This window comes from Ochotona princeps, chromosome 9 (assembly GCF_030435755.1).
Source record: "Ochotona princeps isolate mOchPri1 chromosome 9, mOchPri1.hap1, whole genome shotgun sequence".
Taxonomy (NCBI): Eukaryota; Metazoa; Chordata; class Mammalia; order Lagomorpha; family Ochotonidae; genus Ochotona; species Ochotona princeps.
In genome coordinates, this window is record NC_080840.1 from 27,455,229 (window position 1) to 27,475,491 (window position 20,263).

A 20,263-nucleotide genomic window follows, 5' to 3' on the forward strand; every position below is an offset into this window, starting at 1 on the left:
AATACAAAGAGGACCATTGAGCAGTAGAGGTCATAGCAACGATTTGGAGGGATGGCAAGGCATTTTTTGCTTGTTTCGTTTGGAACAACAAAGAATAGCAACACCCACTAAAAGCAAGTAGGATAGCAGAAAGACAAAGCTGTTATCAGAGAAACATCAGAGGAAGCCTCCTCTGAGAGTCCTTCCACAACAGTGCTCCAACTCACTACCCGCATCAAAACGATGAGAGTTTTGACAGGAAACTATTAGGAATGCATCTTATCAGCCTTCTTTGGTGCTTTCTTTAAAGTGTCTTCAGCTAATAATTTAAAAAAATGAGGCTGCACTGACATGGCTAAATTCTTAGCATCCTTAGTTTTTGGGGGATGAATAAAATGGCTGGCATCACTTTATAAACTTTATGGAACTTATGTTGAGAAAGCTTACATTTAATTTCATCTTGCTTTATTTTTAAGTTCTTCCACATACATACTTGCCCTAAGATCACAGAGGTACTCTTCTTTACTTTTCAAGTCATCTTTATATTATTTTAGCTTTCAAAATTACATGCATAGTCTTTATTTCCATTGCTGGAAATAAGTCAAGATTTTGTGTTCCGTACAGATATACAATTATTCTGGCAGCATTTATTTAAAGGACCATCTTCTCTGCTGAGTAGGGGTGTCAACTTTAAACAGATTTTTTAAACAATCAGCTAGTCTCTGGACTTTGGATCAATCTCACATTCTTTTGACTCAGCTTTTTAATACTTCATAGTATCTGGTATTGAAGACGTTGTCCTCATTCTTCACTGTTGCCTTCGCTATTCTTCACCTTTGTATTTCCAAATAAACTCCAGAATCAGCTTATTTTCCACAAATGTGGCTGGGAGAGGCTTTTACTTCCAATTTGAATTTTAAGAACTGACATCTTTAAACATTTGTTAATCCTAAATACGGGATAGCCTTCCTAACACTGTCTTTTTTGTTATAAATCATATTTTCAATGACATTAAGATGGCAATTTTTAAAATTTCATTTCTTATTTGCTGCTTGTAAAGGCAAGCAGGCTTGCTCTATTTCTGTTTTCTGAATATTGAACTATCATTTAGTGATTCTGATAATATTTTACTTTCAGAATTTGTTGTCCACAATCACGCTGTATTTTAAAAGAAAAACATTTAAATGTCTTCCTTTCAGTGCTTATGCATTTTTCTTTTTCTTGCCTTTTTTCTTGCACTAGTTAGAATCTAAAGAAAAATGCCAAATAGAAGTAGTGATTGTAGTTAACACCATCTGGTTTCTGACCTCTGGGAGTCATCAGTAATTCACCACTAAGTATGTTCTCTGAATGATTTTCAAGTATGTCTTTTTAATTAATTTTATGACAGTTTCTCAGGCTCTGTGATTTCTCCTCCCCTCCCTCCCTAGTCCCCTCCCCTCAATGATTTCCCCTACATTATTATAATAGTATAGTCTTTCAAAAACAGTCATAAGTCTATCATTCTACTATTTAAGTGTATCCTGACATTGTAGGCATGGACGATAGCAGAGCCCAGCATCCTATTGTCAAGGTACAGTAAACAGTTTCACTGGGAGTACACATTCGATTGGGAAGCAGAGATGCACACTACTATGTTTTCTTCACATCTCAATGACAGTCTCTATTAAACTGTTCTCTAGATGACTACAAGTACATGCATGCTTACCTGTATATATATATATATATATATATATATATATATATATATATATATATATAAATAAATTTTGCATTCTGCATGAAGATTACCTTATATCAGAGAGAACATATAATATTAGTTCAAGGATATTTTTAACATGTTACAATTTTTTCCTAATGTGCCAAATTTTTTATCATAAATAGGTGCTGAAATTAATATTTCTTTTGCTTCTATAGATCATTATTAAAAGTTCCCTTTTCTTTTTCCATTTATGGAATAAACTGCACCAATTTAAAGAAACTAACTACTGTAGTTTTCCTATAATAATCTCAATTTGATTATACAGCACTACTGTTAGGCATTGAATGTCATTTGTAATTTATTTTTAGGATTTTATTCTTTGTAATTTTATTATTCTCATTTTATGTATCTACTTTTAATTTATTCTGCACATATCACTATTTCCACCTTCTATAAGTACTTTAAGATTTGCTGATTTTCTAGTCTTTCCATCTGTCCATTCTTTCTTTTCATTTCTCCTAGATGTATTCGAAAATTAGAGATACACAGAGAGGGATGAACACACATACACACACACGAGACAGAGAGAGAGAGAGAGAGAGAGAGAGAGAGAGAGAGAGAGGGAGGGAGGGAGGGAGGGAGGGAAGGAGGGAGAGAGAGAGAGAGAGTATATTTTCCATCTGCTGGGTCATCCCCCAAATGGCCAAAACAGCCACAGCTGAGGCAGGCCAAAGAAAAGGACTAGGAACTTTCTGGGTCTCTCACATGAGCCAAGTGTACAAAGGACTTGGGCCATCTTCTACTGTTTTTCCCAGGCACATTAGCAGGGAGCAGGATCAGAAGCAGAGCTGCCAGGATTTGAACTGGCAATCACATGGGATGTTGTTGCTGCAGGAGGTGACGTAGCATGCTGCACCAGAAGTCCAGCACCTCCTAAAAGCTTTTTATCTTTGAAAATGGAATATGCAGTGATTGTACCTACTCTATTTGGCCATCTTAGCTTGCCATCTTCTGATGCTTATTGCCCATCTGAGGGATAGTATATCAAGTTCCTAAGCCAAGAACTTGAGAGCTTTCCTTAGTTTCCTTAGCTCTTCCTTAGTGACACCCAGTTGATAATCAATTTCTGTTCATTGTAATCCCCAAATCACTTTCAAATTCATGCCTAATCACCATTACTACTATTCTTATCCAAGCTTTGTCATTTCTCTTTATCATTTTACTCATCTTTAGTTTTTCTTCTACTAATCTATTTTTCAGAGATTTTTTTTCGGAAGCACAGACCTGATCATGTCAAATTGTCACTTATATATTCTTAATTGCTTCAATGAGATTAAAAATATACAAATTCCTTGATTCTGCAAACAAAAGAGATGTGATATAAGGCTTACCTTGCCTTGTTCTTTTGACCAAAAAATAAAAACAGTAGACTTTTAACATATTAAACAACTTGTCCTGCCTTATTTGTCAAGTCTACTCCCATCACCGTTTTTTCCAATGTTGGTGTTCCTGTTAGCTACATTCATTATTACTCCCATCATTCATCATCACCACCACCACCACATGTAGGTTACAAGAGCATTTTCTAAAACTTTAAAATCATAATAGTAAGAACCCAAGTACCTATGTAACTGTGTCACATAATACAATGTAATTAATGAAGTAAAAATAATAAATAATTTAAAAAAATCATAATAGTATACCAACAGGATTAAAAAATAAATCCAAAATCAAGTTTATAGTTATATATTTAATTTTATTTAATATATACCACTATGACCTTATTGTAGTTGAAATCCATTACAGGATTTTTATTTTTCTTTACTGATTAGTCATCTCAACAAGGACAATAATACTGCTGTGGAAGACCAAAGGGGAGAAAATAACTGATAAATTTATTTACAATTCCCTATGTTGTAAACATTTAATCTATATACTGTTACTAACTTGTAACGTGGGAGCTTTACATAGACAAGAAAAGGATGCCCTGTTATTTCCATTCATGTTCTGCAGTAGCATATTAGAACAGAATATTACATGTTCTTTTTCTACTAGTATTATGTTTTTTAGACATTTAAATTTTCAAAAGACCTAAATGTATCTGAATGCTATACAACTAAGTCTACCTAAGCCAACATATTTGGCTTATTAATATTGTTTTTAGAATAATTTAAAGTGCTATAAGCAATCTGGCAATGAACACTTTCTATAAGAACAAAACTACTTTTACACATTAATTTACAACATATACAATGCTTATCTGAATAGCTGAAACTTCAGCACAGAGTCACTGTCAACATGGATAACAGCAGGATTTGCTTTTTTTTCCTTTTTGCATAACATGAAGCTTTGAAATTTGACTGAAGAGTTATTGCCACAACGGCTTATTTACTGGTTTCCGACAAAAGAGGATAAGAACTACTAATGTATTCTACCTTTTCATTTTTTTGAGGTCACTTGACAGTAAGTTTGCATATTCAACAAGTCTACTAAGTTATAATATCGTCGGCTATGTCCACTGCCCTTTTAATAAGAGCAAAAGCTAATGGTAATTAATAACATACCACTCAAAAAAAAAATCACAAGATTTTTTTTTCCCTTTTGAACAGGAATGACTTAAATTTGGGGATCTCATGTGCAACAAAGCTAAAACAACAAAACTATAAAATAGTATACCTGATACAGCATGTTCAAGAAATATGCATCTATTTCATAGTTTTTGCATTTATGATAATGCCCTATACTAAGCTGCAAATATGTGAATATTTTCTTAATATGTTAAAACCAATAGAATCATTAAGTTCTCATTCTCCTTCGCATTTTATAGCTCCTTATCAGATAATTCAGTGACAAAAGCACTTGCCCAAACCTGCAGATCTTGCACACTGTGATTTATTCTCCTCAAATCTCATTTTTAATAAAATGATACTGAGAATACCTGCACAATTAATAAAGATAGTGTGGTAGTGCAAATCAAAGCTAGTATTCTGTACTCTAATGCAGTAAATATTATTTTGGCATGTGACTTTTCCTTCAGGAGATGAGCACGTCCAAAAGCTGCCTTTACCAACTGCACAGACACATATGTCTCTACATTTCATGTCCTCAAACCACCAGACTGCTCTAGCAAAATAACCAATACATTTTAAAAACAAAAACAATAAACCAAAACAACTTCAACAAAAGAGCACCATCCTATCAGGAGATCAAGATAATGTGAACTGGCAATGAGTTGGTGGTACCTACGATCAAAATACTACCAAATTTCCTAGAAAGCCCAAGCTAGCACACTACATAGACCCAGGCCATGGCCTAAACTTAAAGAATTCTGGAACAAGAACATGATTTGAAAATAACACCAAAAGGAGAGCAGTAAAAAAAAGGTGATGCAGATTAATTTTAAAGCACAAGTGACATGTTACATTGTATTGCTTCTTGAACTTTCCAAACAATGCTTGTCCATGTCAGGTTTGGGCCTTTATCCTGCTAAGACAGACAACACTGCATTTATTCAAAAGCCCAGATCTCAATGTCCTGGATAAAGAAATCTTCCTTCTTCGAAAGCGTATGATTCCCAAAGGTTTTACAAGAATGGCTTCTTCCATGGTAGAGATCTCCATCAAGCCAAAGAGCAAATTCTCCTCTGTAGTACAAAAAACCAACAATCTCTTACTACTGCACCCTCAACCGTCAAATCATCAGTTTCTTCAAACCCCTCTTTACTCGTTTCCATACTAACAAACATTTATCACTCATATTCCATTACAAAATTCCTTATAAAATTAGAGAATAGGTACCAAATGAGTTTTTAAAATTTGACTTCACATACAATTAGTTTTGAGACAGACACTACTCTTTGTTTTATGATTTTAATATATTTAATGTAGCTTTCTTAAACACATAAAGACACTAAAGAATTTATTAAAAAAAAAATTATTTGAAAGGCTGAGTGACGGAGAAAGGAGGTAGCGGAGAAAAGGGAGAAAAGTGTTGTTCAATGGTTGATTCCCAAGTTGTTACAATGCCTGGGGATGGGCCAGGTGAGCTGGGAAGCAGGATCCAGATCTCCTGGGTTTTCCACATGGGTGGCAGATCCAGCAGGAGGGTCATCTGCTGTTGCTTTCCCAGGTACAGAGAGCAGGGACCTGGATAAGCAGCAGAGCGGCCAGGAATTGAACCAACATTCAGAGATGTGCTGTTGGTTTAAAAGTAGCAGCTTAACCTGGTACACCTCAAAACTTCCAATCACTTAAAATTCCTGTTGCTTTAAGATATTTAGTAAGAACAATATATTTAAATCATTGAATTCAATTTTCTACAAGTTTTTATTTTTAAAAATGTTTTATTTATTTGAAAGGCAGAGAGAGAGAGAGAGAGAGAGAGACAGACAGACAGACAGACAGAAAGAGGCATATATAGAGCCAGAGAGAATCTTCCATCTGCTGATTCACTCCTTACATGATTCTAAGAGCTGGGGCTCAAGATATGCTCAAAGCCAAGAGTCCAGAACTCAAGGTGGGTTACCCACTGGGGGTGGCTGGGATTCAGTGACTTGAGCCATTACCCACTATTTCCTAGGGCACACATAAATAGGAAGCTAAAAGTGGAAGCAAAGCTGGGGATCAAGCCAGGTTACTCCAACGTGAGTTGTGCATATCCAAGGCCGTTTCTGAAGCACTACACCAAATGGCTGTCCCAGGAAGAATTTTACTGCCAAGAGGATCACAATACAAACAACTATTTTTTTTCTTACATGCTAAGCTTGTAATAGTAATTCTTCTTGGGTAGGACAGTGGTTACCAGAAAACTTCAGTCTGAAAAAACTTACCATTTTTTAAAGTCATTTTTACAGCATTTTCTATGGACATTTAGGGAAAAAAAATTTTTTTTTAATTTACCTATTTACTTGAAAAGCAGAGCAACATAGGAAGAGAGAGAGAGAGAGAGAGAGACAGAGACAGAGACAGAGACAGAGAGAGAGAGACACAGACAGTCAGGGACAGGACCCTGACAAACCTGAGAGCCAGGGATTCAATCTGGGTCTTCCTAACAGGCGGAAGAAAATCAAATAACTGAGTCTTCACTTGCTGCCCCGAGGCACAACAGTAGGAAGACCCAGTCCCAGGAATTACAACATAGATGCTGGTATCACAAGCAAAGGCTTGACTCACTGAGCCACAACAACCATCCCTAAAGACTTTAAATGAATAAAATGGTGATGTTGAGACTCTTCACCTAGAATATTTATCAAAAATCCTTATCTGGGAGATTCTTTATCAAGCAGAGAATAAGAGCAAAGCCAGGTATAGTATGAACTTAGTAGATAATAAAATTCAACTTATCTAATAGGAACATGTAACATGGGAATGTTATGATATGAAATGTGTTTTTGGGGATTTATTTCTACCTAGGCAGAACTTTTTTAAGTAACTGAAGAGAGAGGAAGCAAAGACGAATAATTAATGTCTCTAAGATATCCCTTGGAGACTTTCTCAATTTTACTTGAGATAACAAAGCAGCAGAGCCAGAGTTTAGGAGATCTGAAAATACATGGATGGCGGACTGCCATTTGAGTAAGTGCTTACATCATCATTCAGGAAGCTTACATCCCACGTAGTAGTGCCTGCATTTGAGCTCCAGATCTGCTTCTAATTCCAGCTTTCTGCTATTACGCACAATGTGAGGCAATAAGTAACAGGCCAAGTACTATTTCCTTGCCATCTACCTGGAGGACACACACTGAGTGTTAGGCTCCTGACTTCGGTCTGGCCCAGTCCCAGCTGCTGTGGGCATCTGGCAAGTGAAATGGAGGGATTAGGGGGTGGAACAGAGGAAGCGCTCTCTTTCTGCCTTCCAAATAAATTAGAAAAGGACAAAGTTTCTCAGTGCATCCTATGCCGAAAGAATGAAATTACTGATTGTATTGTGTAACAACCAAACCAAAACAAACCAAAATACCCTGAAGCTTTAGTAGTTCACTAAAATTATTAGTAGGGAAAAAAGATAATTCTGTAAAATATCAATCAAAACAAAAACAAAACCAAAAAAACAAAGCCCAAGTAGAATAACATGACAACAATTGTACCAGTTTCTATAACTTGGAAAAAACAGCACATCACCATGGCTATTTGAAAATTTGTTAAGTTTAAATCTATTGAAACATTTCCTTTTCAAGTATCACAAAGTTACTGCATTCCAAAGGAAAAGATGAATTATAATAAAAAGCATACAAATGATGTGTAAAATGAAGAAGCCAATTCTTTATCACCAGCTTTAAACTCATACTTATGCATTTCCTGTGAACATATTATGCTCATAATGTAACAATAAACACATTTGGAATCTTATGCAGAAATTTTCAAAAAATAATTGGTTTTTGTCAATATAGCACATGTATTTTCAAAGTTTATTAAAAGAAAAACCTGATGGCATGAGAGAATGCTGAAGACTCACCCTCCACCACCAAAAGCTAATGAATCCATGTCTCCTTTGATAAAAAACATATTATCTCCTGTCCATTTAAAGACCTATATGAATGGGAAAAAAAAAAGCTTTAAATATACAAATGATTATGGCCACTATACAGAGTCTGTTCTCCAAAACCCAAAAGAGATAAGGGAACTCTAGACTGGTGGGGATGCCAACTCTCACACAGCAAGCTTCACAGGGTGGAGGGTGTTTGGGCTAGCAGTTAGGGTGCTGGTACGTCCCATCAGAATGTGTACGTGGGAGCCCTCAAGCTGGCCTGGCTTCCAGCTTTCCACTCCTGAGAATTGTGAGAGGCAGCAGTCTGTTGTCTGCCACTTTGGGCCATCGATGAGTAAACCAGCAATTGGGAGCTCTCTGCCTTTCAGATAAAAATAATAAATGCATACATCTTCTATCCTCTGATTCACTCCCCAAACAGTTGCAACGACTGGAGCTGTGCTGAGCCAATCTAAAGCCAGGAGCCAGGAGCCTCTTTTGGGTCTCCCACGTGGGTGCAGGGTCCCAGGCTTTGGGCTGACTTTGACTGTTTTCCCAGGCCACAAGCTGGAGTTGGATGAGAAGTGGGGCCTCCAAGATTGGAACTGGAGCCCATATGGGATTCTGGCACGTGAAAGGCAAGGACTTTAGCTGCTAGGTTACCACGCTGCGCCCAACTTCTATTTTTACATAACATTCTGACATACACTTATTTGATGTAGGGCCAAGGCTTTTTCTTTCTGTGTACATTTGCTGAACGCTATTCTCACACAAATATGTTCATGTGTGTATTTACGATTTTTCAGTTTTGTCAAACTAACAGAGAGCTTAAAAGTAAGCAAGAGATCCAAGATCCAAGGAAAATCTGGATTTTTAATATCTTTTAATATTTTTATAATTTTGTATGGATTTCTCCATAAACCTAATAGCAATTTCTAGCACTTTACCCTTATTAAGATATTTTTTAAGTATTCTTTACAATTTTTGATAAAACTTTAACACTCATATCTTCAGTTAATGATTTAGTTATAATAGCACAAATATCAAGCATCATCTAGTTTACTATATTAGTACAACTGTCAGGTAACAAGAGCATAAAGTGACTGAGAACAAGCAAAACTGGAGCTTAAAAAATCGGTAAGGACTAAATACTGTCAGCTGACAACAGATTTTAGGGGGAGAATGGAAACCACTAGTGAATTCACAGGCCAGTTAAGCTTATGTTTGTTAAGAAAACCTTTATTGCTTTATCAAATCCTTCCTAATCTAGTCCTAATAGTACTCCCCCAAATCATTTGTTTCTATTTTGTTTAACCAACTCTACTGATTCCTTTTCTCAATATCAAAATATAATTTCATCTTTTAGGGAATTTTTACGTGCTTAATTTCAGTGAAGTTAGATGCTGGGGCTGCACTCAATGTTTTATGAAAAGCGCATGTTCACTAAATCAGTTTATAACTTCAGGTTTTTAGATCTCATGGGTATTAGAGTGTATTCAATTAAGTTAGTAAAGCTATGATAAAGATAGCCAACAAGATAAAGAAACATAAGTTACTCATTTTTGTTTCAAATCTAAATATTTAAAAAAAATTTTAAGACTTACTTCATTAAATTTACTTATTAAAAGATTCTAGGCATCTCACAATGATAATTCCTAAACATAAGGGTGAAAAAGATACATAACCTTTACTGAATCTGTGACATACACTGGTGCCATGTTAGGCACTATATATATTACACAATTCTCATTTAATTTTCAAAGGTCCTTGTTTGTTTCTTATGGTCCCCTTTCTACTTGCAGGAAAGCTGAGTTCAGAGGGATCGAAGATGGAACAAAGGAAATAGATGCGTGTGACTTTAAGAACATGTTTCGTCTTTAAAAAGAGAATAATGGAATAATTGTCCTTACCTCAAACTCTGGACAGAATGTAAAAACAAAAGTTTCTCCTGTACCATAAAAGCCATCACTCACTTTAAAAGGCTCAGATGCTAATGCGCCAAAAACCTAAGGAGACAGAGAGGCCTGCTCAATATTATAACTACTCATTTGTTCCATTCAGCATTATCCCATCATAAATGCTTACATAAATTTTACGTAAATTATGTGTGAATAAACTGGCACCCGCTATAGTGTGAATAGTTGTTCAATGATCACCAGATTTATAATTCCTGTTACTGTCCAAGTATAGGATCTAATTTACTACAATATATGAGGAAATAAGTTTTTTTCCATCAAATAGACAATTCTACAAAGTGGCTAACATATTTCTGGAGAGTAAACATGCACAAGGTATGTATATCATTAGGTCAACATGCTGTATGGGCCTCGGCACTAGGGAAGCAAAAATCCGCCAGTACATGCAAACATTCTACAACTAGGCAAGTATGCTTTTTTTTTTTTTTTCCTGCATCACTTAAAAACCTGCACCAGAGCAGGTCTTGGGTCTTTTGTAAATTATAAGACACACATAAAATGCTTTATTAAGTGAATGGGAGACCTACACAAGTCATTTCAGTGTTCTGTGCCTTATAAAAAACGGAATAAAAGAGCTTGATAGATGCGCTCTATAATCACTGTCAGCGTTGGCATTCTAGCTGCGTAGTTGAAGTTTTTAAAAGACTTCATTATTATAAATACTCAATTTTTAAAAAAAAATTCCTTATTTTTGAAACACTGCAATAATCATATGAAATATAGACATAGAGTTTAAAATTTATAACAAATAAACCAGATAAACTTCAATTAGCTCAATATAACAACACTGTAAGTACCCTAGAAGCTCTGGTCATCCTTCTGTTTTAACAGACCAAACACCCTGATGGCAGCAACTAGCCTGATATCACCATCACACCATTCTGCTCATTTGTGAAACAGAACCGTAAGAAAGTTACTATCCATCCATGACTTTTAATTCATGGTTGTGACATTTACTATCATTTGGCTTGTTGCAGCGGCTCACTCCTCTTCCCTAGTGAAAACACTTTCTCTTGTGTATGCAACCTTGTGTAGAATAGAGATGACGACAGTATCTTAAAGCCCAATCTTGTGCTCGCTTCAGCAGCACATATACTAAAATTGGAAAGCCCAATCTCACTGGGTTTTGATTATTAAATAATATAATGTGATTAATCTAATATCTTATACATAATAGTGACACAAAATAGTGTTTTTGTATAGTTAACATGTATTTTCGCCATGTCATTACTACGTAATGCTGGCAACTATTTCAGGAACAAAGTAACATTTCTCTCTTTTATTTGAGGTTTTGTTCTAGCTATTACCCTCCTACGAGCATCTCTATCAAAACTTCATTCATACTTCAAACTGCTTTCAATTTTCACCTTTTTCATGATCCTCATTCTTATCTTCCCCCAACAGATATGATCAACTGTTACTGTAAGCCACCTCTCTGAGTCCTTGCTATTTTCAGCATATTTTATACAACATTAGAGGTACTGTAAAATGAAACGTTCTTTTCTGTAATTGGAGGGCAGGAACTTCTAATTGTTCATGCTCCTTTCTATCTTCTTTATTGTTCAGCATTCCTTTTGTTGAAAATACACAAGTATCAGTTACATAGCAATATATACTAATGAAATAATTTTTATCAAAAGAATATGCTTTAGGTTCCTGTTAAGATAATTTTCTTAAGAGCAAAGGCATCTATGCAGTTGGTCGTTCATACCTGTCCATCACTATCTTTAATCACCATCAGCACTGGGGTGTCTAAACCTGTCATTGTTCGATAAAGTGTCTTCAGGCTGGTACCATGCTTCCCAGTGCCATAAACCAGAGTCCATGGATACCCAATGGTTCTTGGTGGAAGATGCTTGGTAAGCTTTGAAAGAAGAAAAAATAGGCATTTACTTGATAACTAACTGTCAATATCTATGATGTTGATAATGCCAATTTGAACACAATGGTTCTTATAAAACGCAGACTACAAAAGTAACAGTAGAAATTATCATTATCGTTACTGAGATGTTCAACAAATGAGTAATGTTTTACGGTGTAAAACATTAAATTGTCCATTAGGAAAAGAAAAAATCATGCTAAGGCAGACAGATTATAACAGAGTAGAATATGGATTACTTCCTGCTTCTGTCCTCTACAAGTCTTAACAAAAATTCCTCATGGACTGCTAATTCTGATGTCCAAATGTAGGTTTTTGAAGCCACACAATCAACATTTGAAATTAAAATTTTTTTAAAAGATTTATTTATTTTTATTACAAAGTCAGATATACAGAGAGGAGGAGAGACAGAGAGGAAGATCCTCTGTCTGATGATTCACTCCCCAAGTGACTGCAACGGCCAGTGCGCGCCGATCCGAAGCCAGGAACCTGGAACCTCTTCTGGGTCTCCCACACGGGCGCAGTGTCCCAATGCATTGGGCCGTCGCGACTGCCTTCCCAGGCCACAAGCAGGAAGCTGGATGGGAAGTGGAGCTGCTGGGATTAGAACCGGCACCCATATGGGATCCTGGGGCGTTCAAGGTGAGGACCTTAGCCGCTAGGCCACCATGCCGGGCCCGAAATTAAATTTTTATACTTGAGTTTTGTGACCTTGAACACATTCATTTCTCTTTACCCAAAATTTTTCACATATTAAACAAAGTGCACAATAAGATCATCCCATTTGTATGGCTGTTAGAATACGGGATAATCCACATAAAGCAAGTAACTAGAACACAGCACTAAACCAAATTTTATTATTACAGTGCTTCCCCTATAATTGCTATTTTATTTATTATAGCATTTGTTTATCTTCATTTTCTAACACTGTGGACTGACAAATGTCATTGCATTTTGCCCACTTTTCCTCATGGGAGTGAGAAGTAACAGTGAACCTGTTACTTCAGGTACAAATGAGGCCATATTACTCTTAAGAGTGCATTCTAATAAAAGTATATTTTTGGGTATTTCATACCTTTTCAATTTGATCTGGCAGTAGAAGTTCACTGGGATCACTTAGGTTTGGCCGGAAAGATTCAGACTCCAGTTCTGCTTTCACTGGAGCAACCTGCTTTGAGTCTTCCCTTGTAGTAATCTAAAAAAGTAAAGAGCAGCAGCATATTAATACAAAAATGAAAGTATGATTTCAAAAACTTTAGCCTATGAGATGTTTCAGGGGTATGTTTGAAAAGAGGGATAAAAGCCCTTACAATGTAAAAGTGGCCCACTGAGCACTAACAGAGAATCCAATGCAGAATAAAAACAACATAACAATAAGCAGATTTTTTTTTTATTCACTACATGAGGAAAGACCAGTAATGAATGACAGATTCCATATTTCTGTATAAAAGGAGACATGCATGCAACCTTTAATTAGCTCGTGAAGGGCAAAGAATAGCTCAACTGGCATGTTTTCCATTTGCACTTTTAATACATAAGATATTTTTCATACTAAACATAAAATCATTCAAAAATAATTAAGAAAACATCCTTTGTACAAAAAATTAATAGAACAAAAAGCTAACTCTGCTTTTATTTGTATGTAAGCATTTGATTCATTTAAAAATGGATTGTTTTAAAAGTCTTCATTAATTTACTCTCTAAAGAGAAATCTTGTAACCTAATTGTGTACCAAATAACACATTTGAAAGCTAATTTGCTCATAATTTATTCTAAATGACGCACTGTAAAGAATACATGTTTTTGTGTGACAAAATTATTCCCAGTACATTCTTAAAATTATTAAAACAACATAGATAAAATGCTTCCTCTTGCATATATCTGTTGGAGCTTACTTGTTATAATTATGTACTTATAATAATTTCATTTTTAATATATAAACTAAAAATACTATTGATAAGGCTTTTAAGCTGGAAACCATACAGAATTTTCCAGAGCAGATACCTAAAATGTAGCAATGCTCAGCAAATATAATTCCACAAAATAATGAAATATTGCTATGTTGTTTTGTTCCTTTAACAGATTTCTTATCAAACCTGAGTCAAACAAACGTTCTGAAAATGTACTGCTTTTGATGAGGAGTTAAATTACAATCCTTTCACATCATCATGATGGTTTACCTTAGTTTGATGATGTAAAAGTTTAAAAAAAAAAAAAGAAAATCCAAGCAGCATTAGAAGCATTAAAAGAAAAGAAACGAAATCAGTAGGTATTGCAAAGCCATGAAAACGTATTAAGAAGAAAACACACAACTAATAATCACACAAAACTGAAAAATGAGTTTTCACGTGCATCGATTTCTTATTTCTAAAAAAAAAAAAAAGCAAAGATTTTTAAGTTTTATTTTTAAATTTCACAGAATTTTTATGTACTTCTTTCTGGTGGCTAATCTATTCCATTCCCAAATATTCCTAATCACAAGCAAGTACCTCAAACAACAAAAACAGTTTATTCCATTAAGATTTTTGATGTCAGGTTCACCCATTTGAAATAGATTTCAAAAGACGAAAATACTTAAGTCTAGCTGCTAGCCATTAATTCTAAGAAAATTTTTCATAGTGCCATGTCTCTGAATCTCTTTTGTAAAGACTTTATTTTAAAATTGAAGACACTTTTCCAATGTTAAAATTAAATGAAAACTCATCACTCAAAGAAACACACAGCACTGAGAAAAGTTCCAGATTGACAGAAAATTGTGAATATTTTTCAAATGAAGAGATGACAGAGAAGGTAACTATAGCTCTTTAGGGCAATGATCCATTATTTAGTAAAACAAGGAATTTCCTAACAGCAATGTTTAGTTGCTGCAGTCAGGACAAATCTTTGAAATGTGAGATTTGCCCTAAGAAAGGACACTAACAACAGGGAGCAGTCAATCTGCTGAGTAGTTTAAACTACTGAAGGGGGCACCTGGAGGCGTCTGCAGAGTGTGCGCAGTTCTTCAGTATTTAAAGCATCGATCCTGCGGTGATACTCAGCCACTGACACTACCTGAATGTGGAGACAGGAAGACAATAATTCCACTGACAGTTGAAAAAACAGCCCCTACCCAAAGAGAGAGAAAGAGACACACAAAGAGAATTGCAACTAGGGAAAGAAAGCTGTAGTCAGTCAGTCTTTCCCCACTACACTACAAAAATCCTAGACATACCAAACAGAAATCAAATCAATACACACTGCAGAGCTTCACCACTACTTCCAACTGGCTGACAGTATAAAGTTTCATGTTAGCGTTCATGTAAGGAACACTACATAAAATATAACACGCTTTGCTCTCATCAAAGTAATATCTAAAATGCAAAAGGTCTTCCAGTTGACAAACAGCGGAAGTTACAACTATCTCCTCCAAACCAGCTGAGTAGACACCTGTTATATCGCAATGAGCATGCTGAAAGAACTTCTACAAAAAGGTAACATAGGCAAGTATTAAGAAAAAAAAAGGAAAGATAGGTAAGGAAAGTATAAGTTCATTTCAAAACCAAATTAGTAAGAAAAACAAGCTTTAAAAAGAGAAAAACTGGATTTTCAAAAGCATGTCTAACAACAGGAGCTTCTAATGTATGTCAACTTTCAACTGTATAAATGGATATTTGTAATTTCTGCCTCTACCTTATTTCTTTGTGGTTTGTACTACAGCAGTTACTTGCAACTACAACTTAACAACTCTCCAGCAAGTGCCTGGATCAGACTGTTAGATAATACTGAATGTGAAAGCCATATATAACAGATAAACACTGTTACATAAAACCCACAAAAATGGACAAATCTTCTAAGGTTCACAAGAGTCAGGACATTTTTCAGACCATGACAGAATACCACGGACTACAATCTCAACACAGCAAATTGTACTGTTGTCATAAGTACGCACTGACTCTCCTGGATGTCCGATTGCTGTCTTCTTTTTTTGTCAATCAGAATAATTATGTGTAAAAGCTCTGGCCACAATATGTAGTAAAATAAATGCACCTGTGAAGTCTGGAGTTCTAGCCTAGATTTCAAAATGATCGTGTCTTAGCCAACAAAAATGAACTGGCAACAACACCAAGGTGTGAAGAGCTTTGGACACCTGTTGGACACTATGAATGATCTAATGGTAGAAAAGGGGAAATGAAACTGGACGAACTTCTATTCCAGCATTATAATTCTGATTTTTATAAAACAACAATGTGCTAAATATTGGGGCTTACTTTGTACTTCTAAAGATACCCAAACAGGTTGTGCTCTCCAGTTCTTGGGTTAGATGGACCTGGATTTTACCACCTTTTTATCTATTTCTTCTTGAAACAAAGGAAATATTAATAAAACTACTTAAAATAAGTTTCATAAAAATTAAATTAGAAAATGCTTAAAAAAGATTATTTATATCACCCACAGTTTCTCACTTTCATCAATTCACCTAAAAACTGACATGGGCTGAAATTGTTGTTTTTAATATTAAAAAGATCGGGGTTGGAGATCAACTATTTTGTACATTTCGAATAACTATTCTGAAGCTAATTTCCAATTTCAGTGTTGAATAAAGGCCAATTAAGAACAACAACATTTTTCATAAGGTGAAAGAAAAGAAAAATGAATCAGGTACTGAAAACTAAAAATCACCAATTTTTTTAGTGGCTGTAATATTTCACTCTTTTTTCCATAGTAAGCTATCTGATCAACAGTCTTGCAGACAAACATTTCAAATTATGATTTATCTACTCCTATGCATTCCTTCTATTTTTTTGGTTATTAGTGATTTTGAACCTATTTTTAAAACTCCTTTTACCATGAAACACACATCAAACACACTCCCTAGATAGACGAACACCAGAATTAGGCTTACAAAAGGATTAGTTATAATGTAATTATATCACTAAGAGTAAGAGTTAACAGAATCATCATAAAAAGTCTAAGCTTGTAACATTTGTTCATCAAGGTTTCTTTAATGTTACAAATCTTTCCTCATTCATATCTGTTAAAACTTGTGTTCTTTTGTAACATTTATATGCTCACTGTTTATTAAACTATACACACTTATTTCCTGATGAATGATAGAAAAATGTGAATAGAGGAAGAGAGTTGAAAATGAATATAGAAAGATACTGCTAGCTGTCAAAAAAATAATAAATAGATGGATTCCCAGTATATAAGGCAGGACTAGAATTATTCTTAATTTTTATATCCTTGGTAAATCTTACCCTCCATACAGAATGTATTACTCAAAAGATCAAACCTAAACAGAAAATGAATGCATTTCTACAAAACATACCACATTGTACTCCTGAATTTTTTGAGAAACACTTTGAGGAATCCAACACCCTTCAATTAAACCTATACTGGTTGGCTAAAAGTAACTTCTTCATGGATAATGTGGTTTGGGTACACTGTTAAATCAGTATTGTGGGAGACCTCTGCCGAATGCTACTCTTTAGGTCTTTTCATCCTTTACCAAAGAACCCCCACACAGAGAAGAGTGTTTTCCTGAGCAAGTACTTCTACAGACTTGCCAGCAGAAAGGCAAAGTCCACCTATCTCAATGCAAATGGACAAACATTTAGAGACTAGAGAAAAATTCATAGTTGCTGCTAAACCCATGAATAAGAACATGTTCAGGTCCTACCGAAAAATACCACTGCTTAATAGCCATTTTGTTTCAGCATTTTCCTCTGAAATCATTCCAGAAGAAACCAAAAACTTCCCTTGTTACAATGGCACAACAGGCTGACAAAAGTGTTAGGTAACTGCCGGTAACCGTGGGTGATGTCATTTTACTATTTACTTAGCAAAAGATTTGGTAGAAAGAAGAACACCCTCTAACATGCCATGTACTTTTACTCTGGTAGTCAAAATGATGTTAAACAGGGAGTAAATGTAAGTCTGAATTGTTGAACTAAGGAACCAGGGATAAGAAAGCACCCTGTGTTCCACTACATCTTATCATATCTAACAGCCATTATATAACAATAAGAATTAGCTTGTTAAAGCTGTGCTGTTTGACTTATAAAATTACTTCTTTCAAATAAAATAAGATGAATCAAATAAAAACAGCACTTAGAAAAATATGTAAATTCAAACAGCATTCAAACAGAACACATCAGTGAAGTTGCAGTTTCAACAAATCTTCTGCACAGAAAATCTCTTCCTAATAAAGTATATTTGCAGGTGATAATCAAAAATTTCCATTGACAAAGCAAATGTTTACTGTTCTTCTAGTCAAAAAGAAACATGTACATACTTAAAAGCAGCCAATTATAAAACACATAATATAGCATTAGCTTCCTCCTAGAGCAATAAACAGAAATTAGTCCCTTAAAAAGGGTACAATATTTATTATACTGAATACCTTATCAGAATAAAAGAGCACCCTTTTACATAATCTTCAATTCTGTAATAGTCTGTATGATATGCAAAGCAAGAATATAGTTCTGAAATGAAATATCACCTCTTAATATTTAATTATTTTGGATTCACTTTTCCTTCATTTCCAAGTTTACTGATTGAGTTAATGGGATTTTGTGAAACTTACACTTTTACCACTTAAAATTTAGAAAAAGCAGCAAACATTTTGGCATAGTGGGTAAAGCCACTGTCTGCTAGAGGAGCATCCCATACAGGTGCAGGCTGATGTCCCAGCTGCTCTACTTCCAATCTAGCTCCCTGCTATTGGTCCAAGAAAAACAGTGGAAGATGACCCCAATGTTTGGGCCCCCGATATTCATATGTGAGACCCTTATGAAGCTCCTGGCTTATGCCTGGCCCTCAGCTGGCTCTTGTGGGCATTTAAGGCAAGAGCCATCAATGGAAGACATCTTCGCACTGCAGCTAACTTTCAAATAAAATAAATTCATTTTTACTGAAAAAACTTGGAGATAAAAAATATAATAATACAAGGTCCTTTTATTAAATGAACATTCAATAGAATTGTAAACTACTAACCTTTTTCATTGATAGTTTTTCCTACCAACTGCTTTTATTCTTGACTTGAACAAACATTTCCAAAAGCATCCACGTTTGTCCAATTGCCAAACCTCAGCTGTGCTTATGAATGCCAACGTTGGTTTATTTTGGGGGGGCAATATCAATAAACTAGTGCCATAACGCTTAGATTAAATCAGTTTAAAAGATTTTATCTTTATTTGAAAGGTAGAGTTACAGAGTGAGGAGGAGATAAAGAGAGAGAAATTTTCCACCTGCTGGTTCACTTCCGAAATGGCCATAACCGCTAGAACTGAGGAGCCAGACCAAAGCAAGGATCCAAGAGCTTCAGTTGGGTCTCTTTCATGGGGGGTTGGGACCCAAAATTAAGCACTTGGGCCATCTGCCACTGTCTTCCCAGGAGCATTAGCAGGGGGTTGAGTTATTAGTGGAACAGCCAGGACTCAAACCAGAGCCCATATAGGATGCTGGTGCTGCAGGGGTAGGTGGTGGCTTAAATTTCGGAGTCACAGTACCAGCTCCTAGAATAAGTCCTTAACCAGCGATCTGAACACTACATGTTAATCCCTGTATCAAGTCAGAGACCTTCACAATAATAAACAATCCTCCATACACAGTTCATTTCAAGCACAGTTCATTTCAATAACAGCTGTCCTGCTTCTAATCCCAGCTCCCTGCTAATGCACCTTGGAAGTCAGTGAAGACAGTTCAAATGCTGGGACTCCTGCCACTCACGTGGGAGATGCAAATGGAGTCCCTGTCTGTTGGCTTCAGCCTGGTACAGACCAGGGTATACGAACGTGGCGAATGAATCAACAAAGACTTCTGTGCGTCATTCTACTTTTCAAATAAATAATTTTAAAAATGAATATTAAATAAAGGAAGAAAGAAATTTAGGAGACCTTGGGTTTGAACATGTATTTTTAGATAAAATAACAAAAGCACAATCATGAGAAAGAAAAGCGTCAAAGAAAATGGAAAGACAAGCTAGGAGACGATCTTCGTGACATCAAACTGATACAGGGTTGTTATCTGAAGTAAATGAAGAATTCTTAAAATGAGAAAATAAGAAATCAAACGACCCAATTTAAGCATGGACAAAGAGCTGAATAAACATCTTGGAAAGAATACATGTAGGTGGCAAATAATAATATGAAAGAACACTTAACATCTAATCACCAGAAAAATTCAAATTAAAACAACAAGGAATGGATCACTAACCATCTATTTGAATAGCTAAAATTAAAAGCAATGACAAAAGGAAATGCTGACAAAGCTGTGGATAAC

At 35.4% G+C, this 20,263-nt stretch overlaps 1 protein-coding gene across 6 annotated transcripts in view; it reads right to left on the reverse strand.

Annotated features, from left to right (window-relative positions):
• Window positions 1-3,557: 3,557 nt before the first annotated feature.
• Window positions 3,558-20,263, reverse strand: part of OXR1 (oxidation resistance 1) — a 327,815-nt gene continuing 311,109 nt past the window's right edge. For 3 of the 6 annotated variants that reach the window (XM_058668552.1, XM_058668553.1, XM_004580675.3), the window contains 6 exons: window positions 14,972-15,052; window positions 13,077-13,196; window positions 11,834-11,986; window positions 10,057-10,152; window positions 8,135-8,208; window positions 3,558-5,324 (listed from right to left, as the gene is read on the reverse strand). In XM_058668552.1, coding sequence (XP_058524535.1) covers window positions 5,189-5,324; window positions 8,135-8,208; window positions 10,057-10,152; window positions 11,834-11,986; window positions 13,077-13,196; window positions 14,972-15,052 — 660 coding nt within the window. In that variant the 3' untranslated portion in view covers window positions 3,558-5,188. The remainder of the gene's footprint in view (window positions 5,325-8,134; window positions 8,209-10,056; window positions 10,153-11,833; window positions 11,987-13,076; window positions 13,197-14,971; window positions 15,053-20,263) is intronic. The other 3 variants (XM_058668554.1, XM_058668556.1, XM_004580676.3) reach the window with 1 other exon arrangement.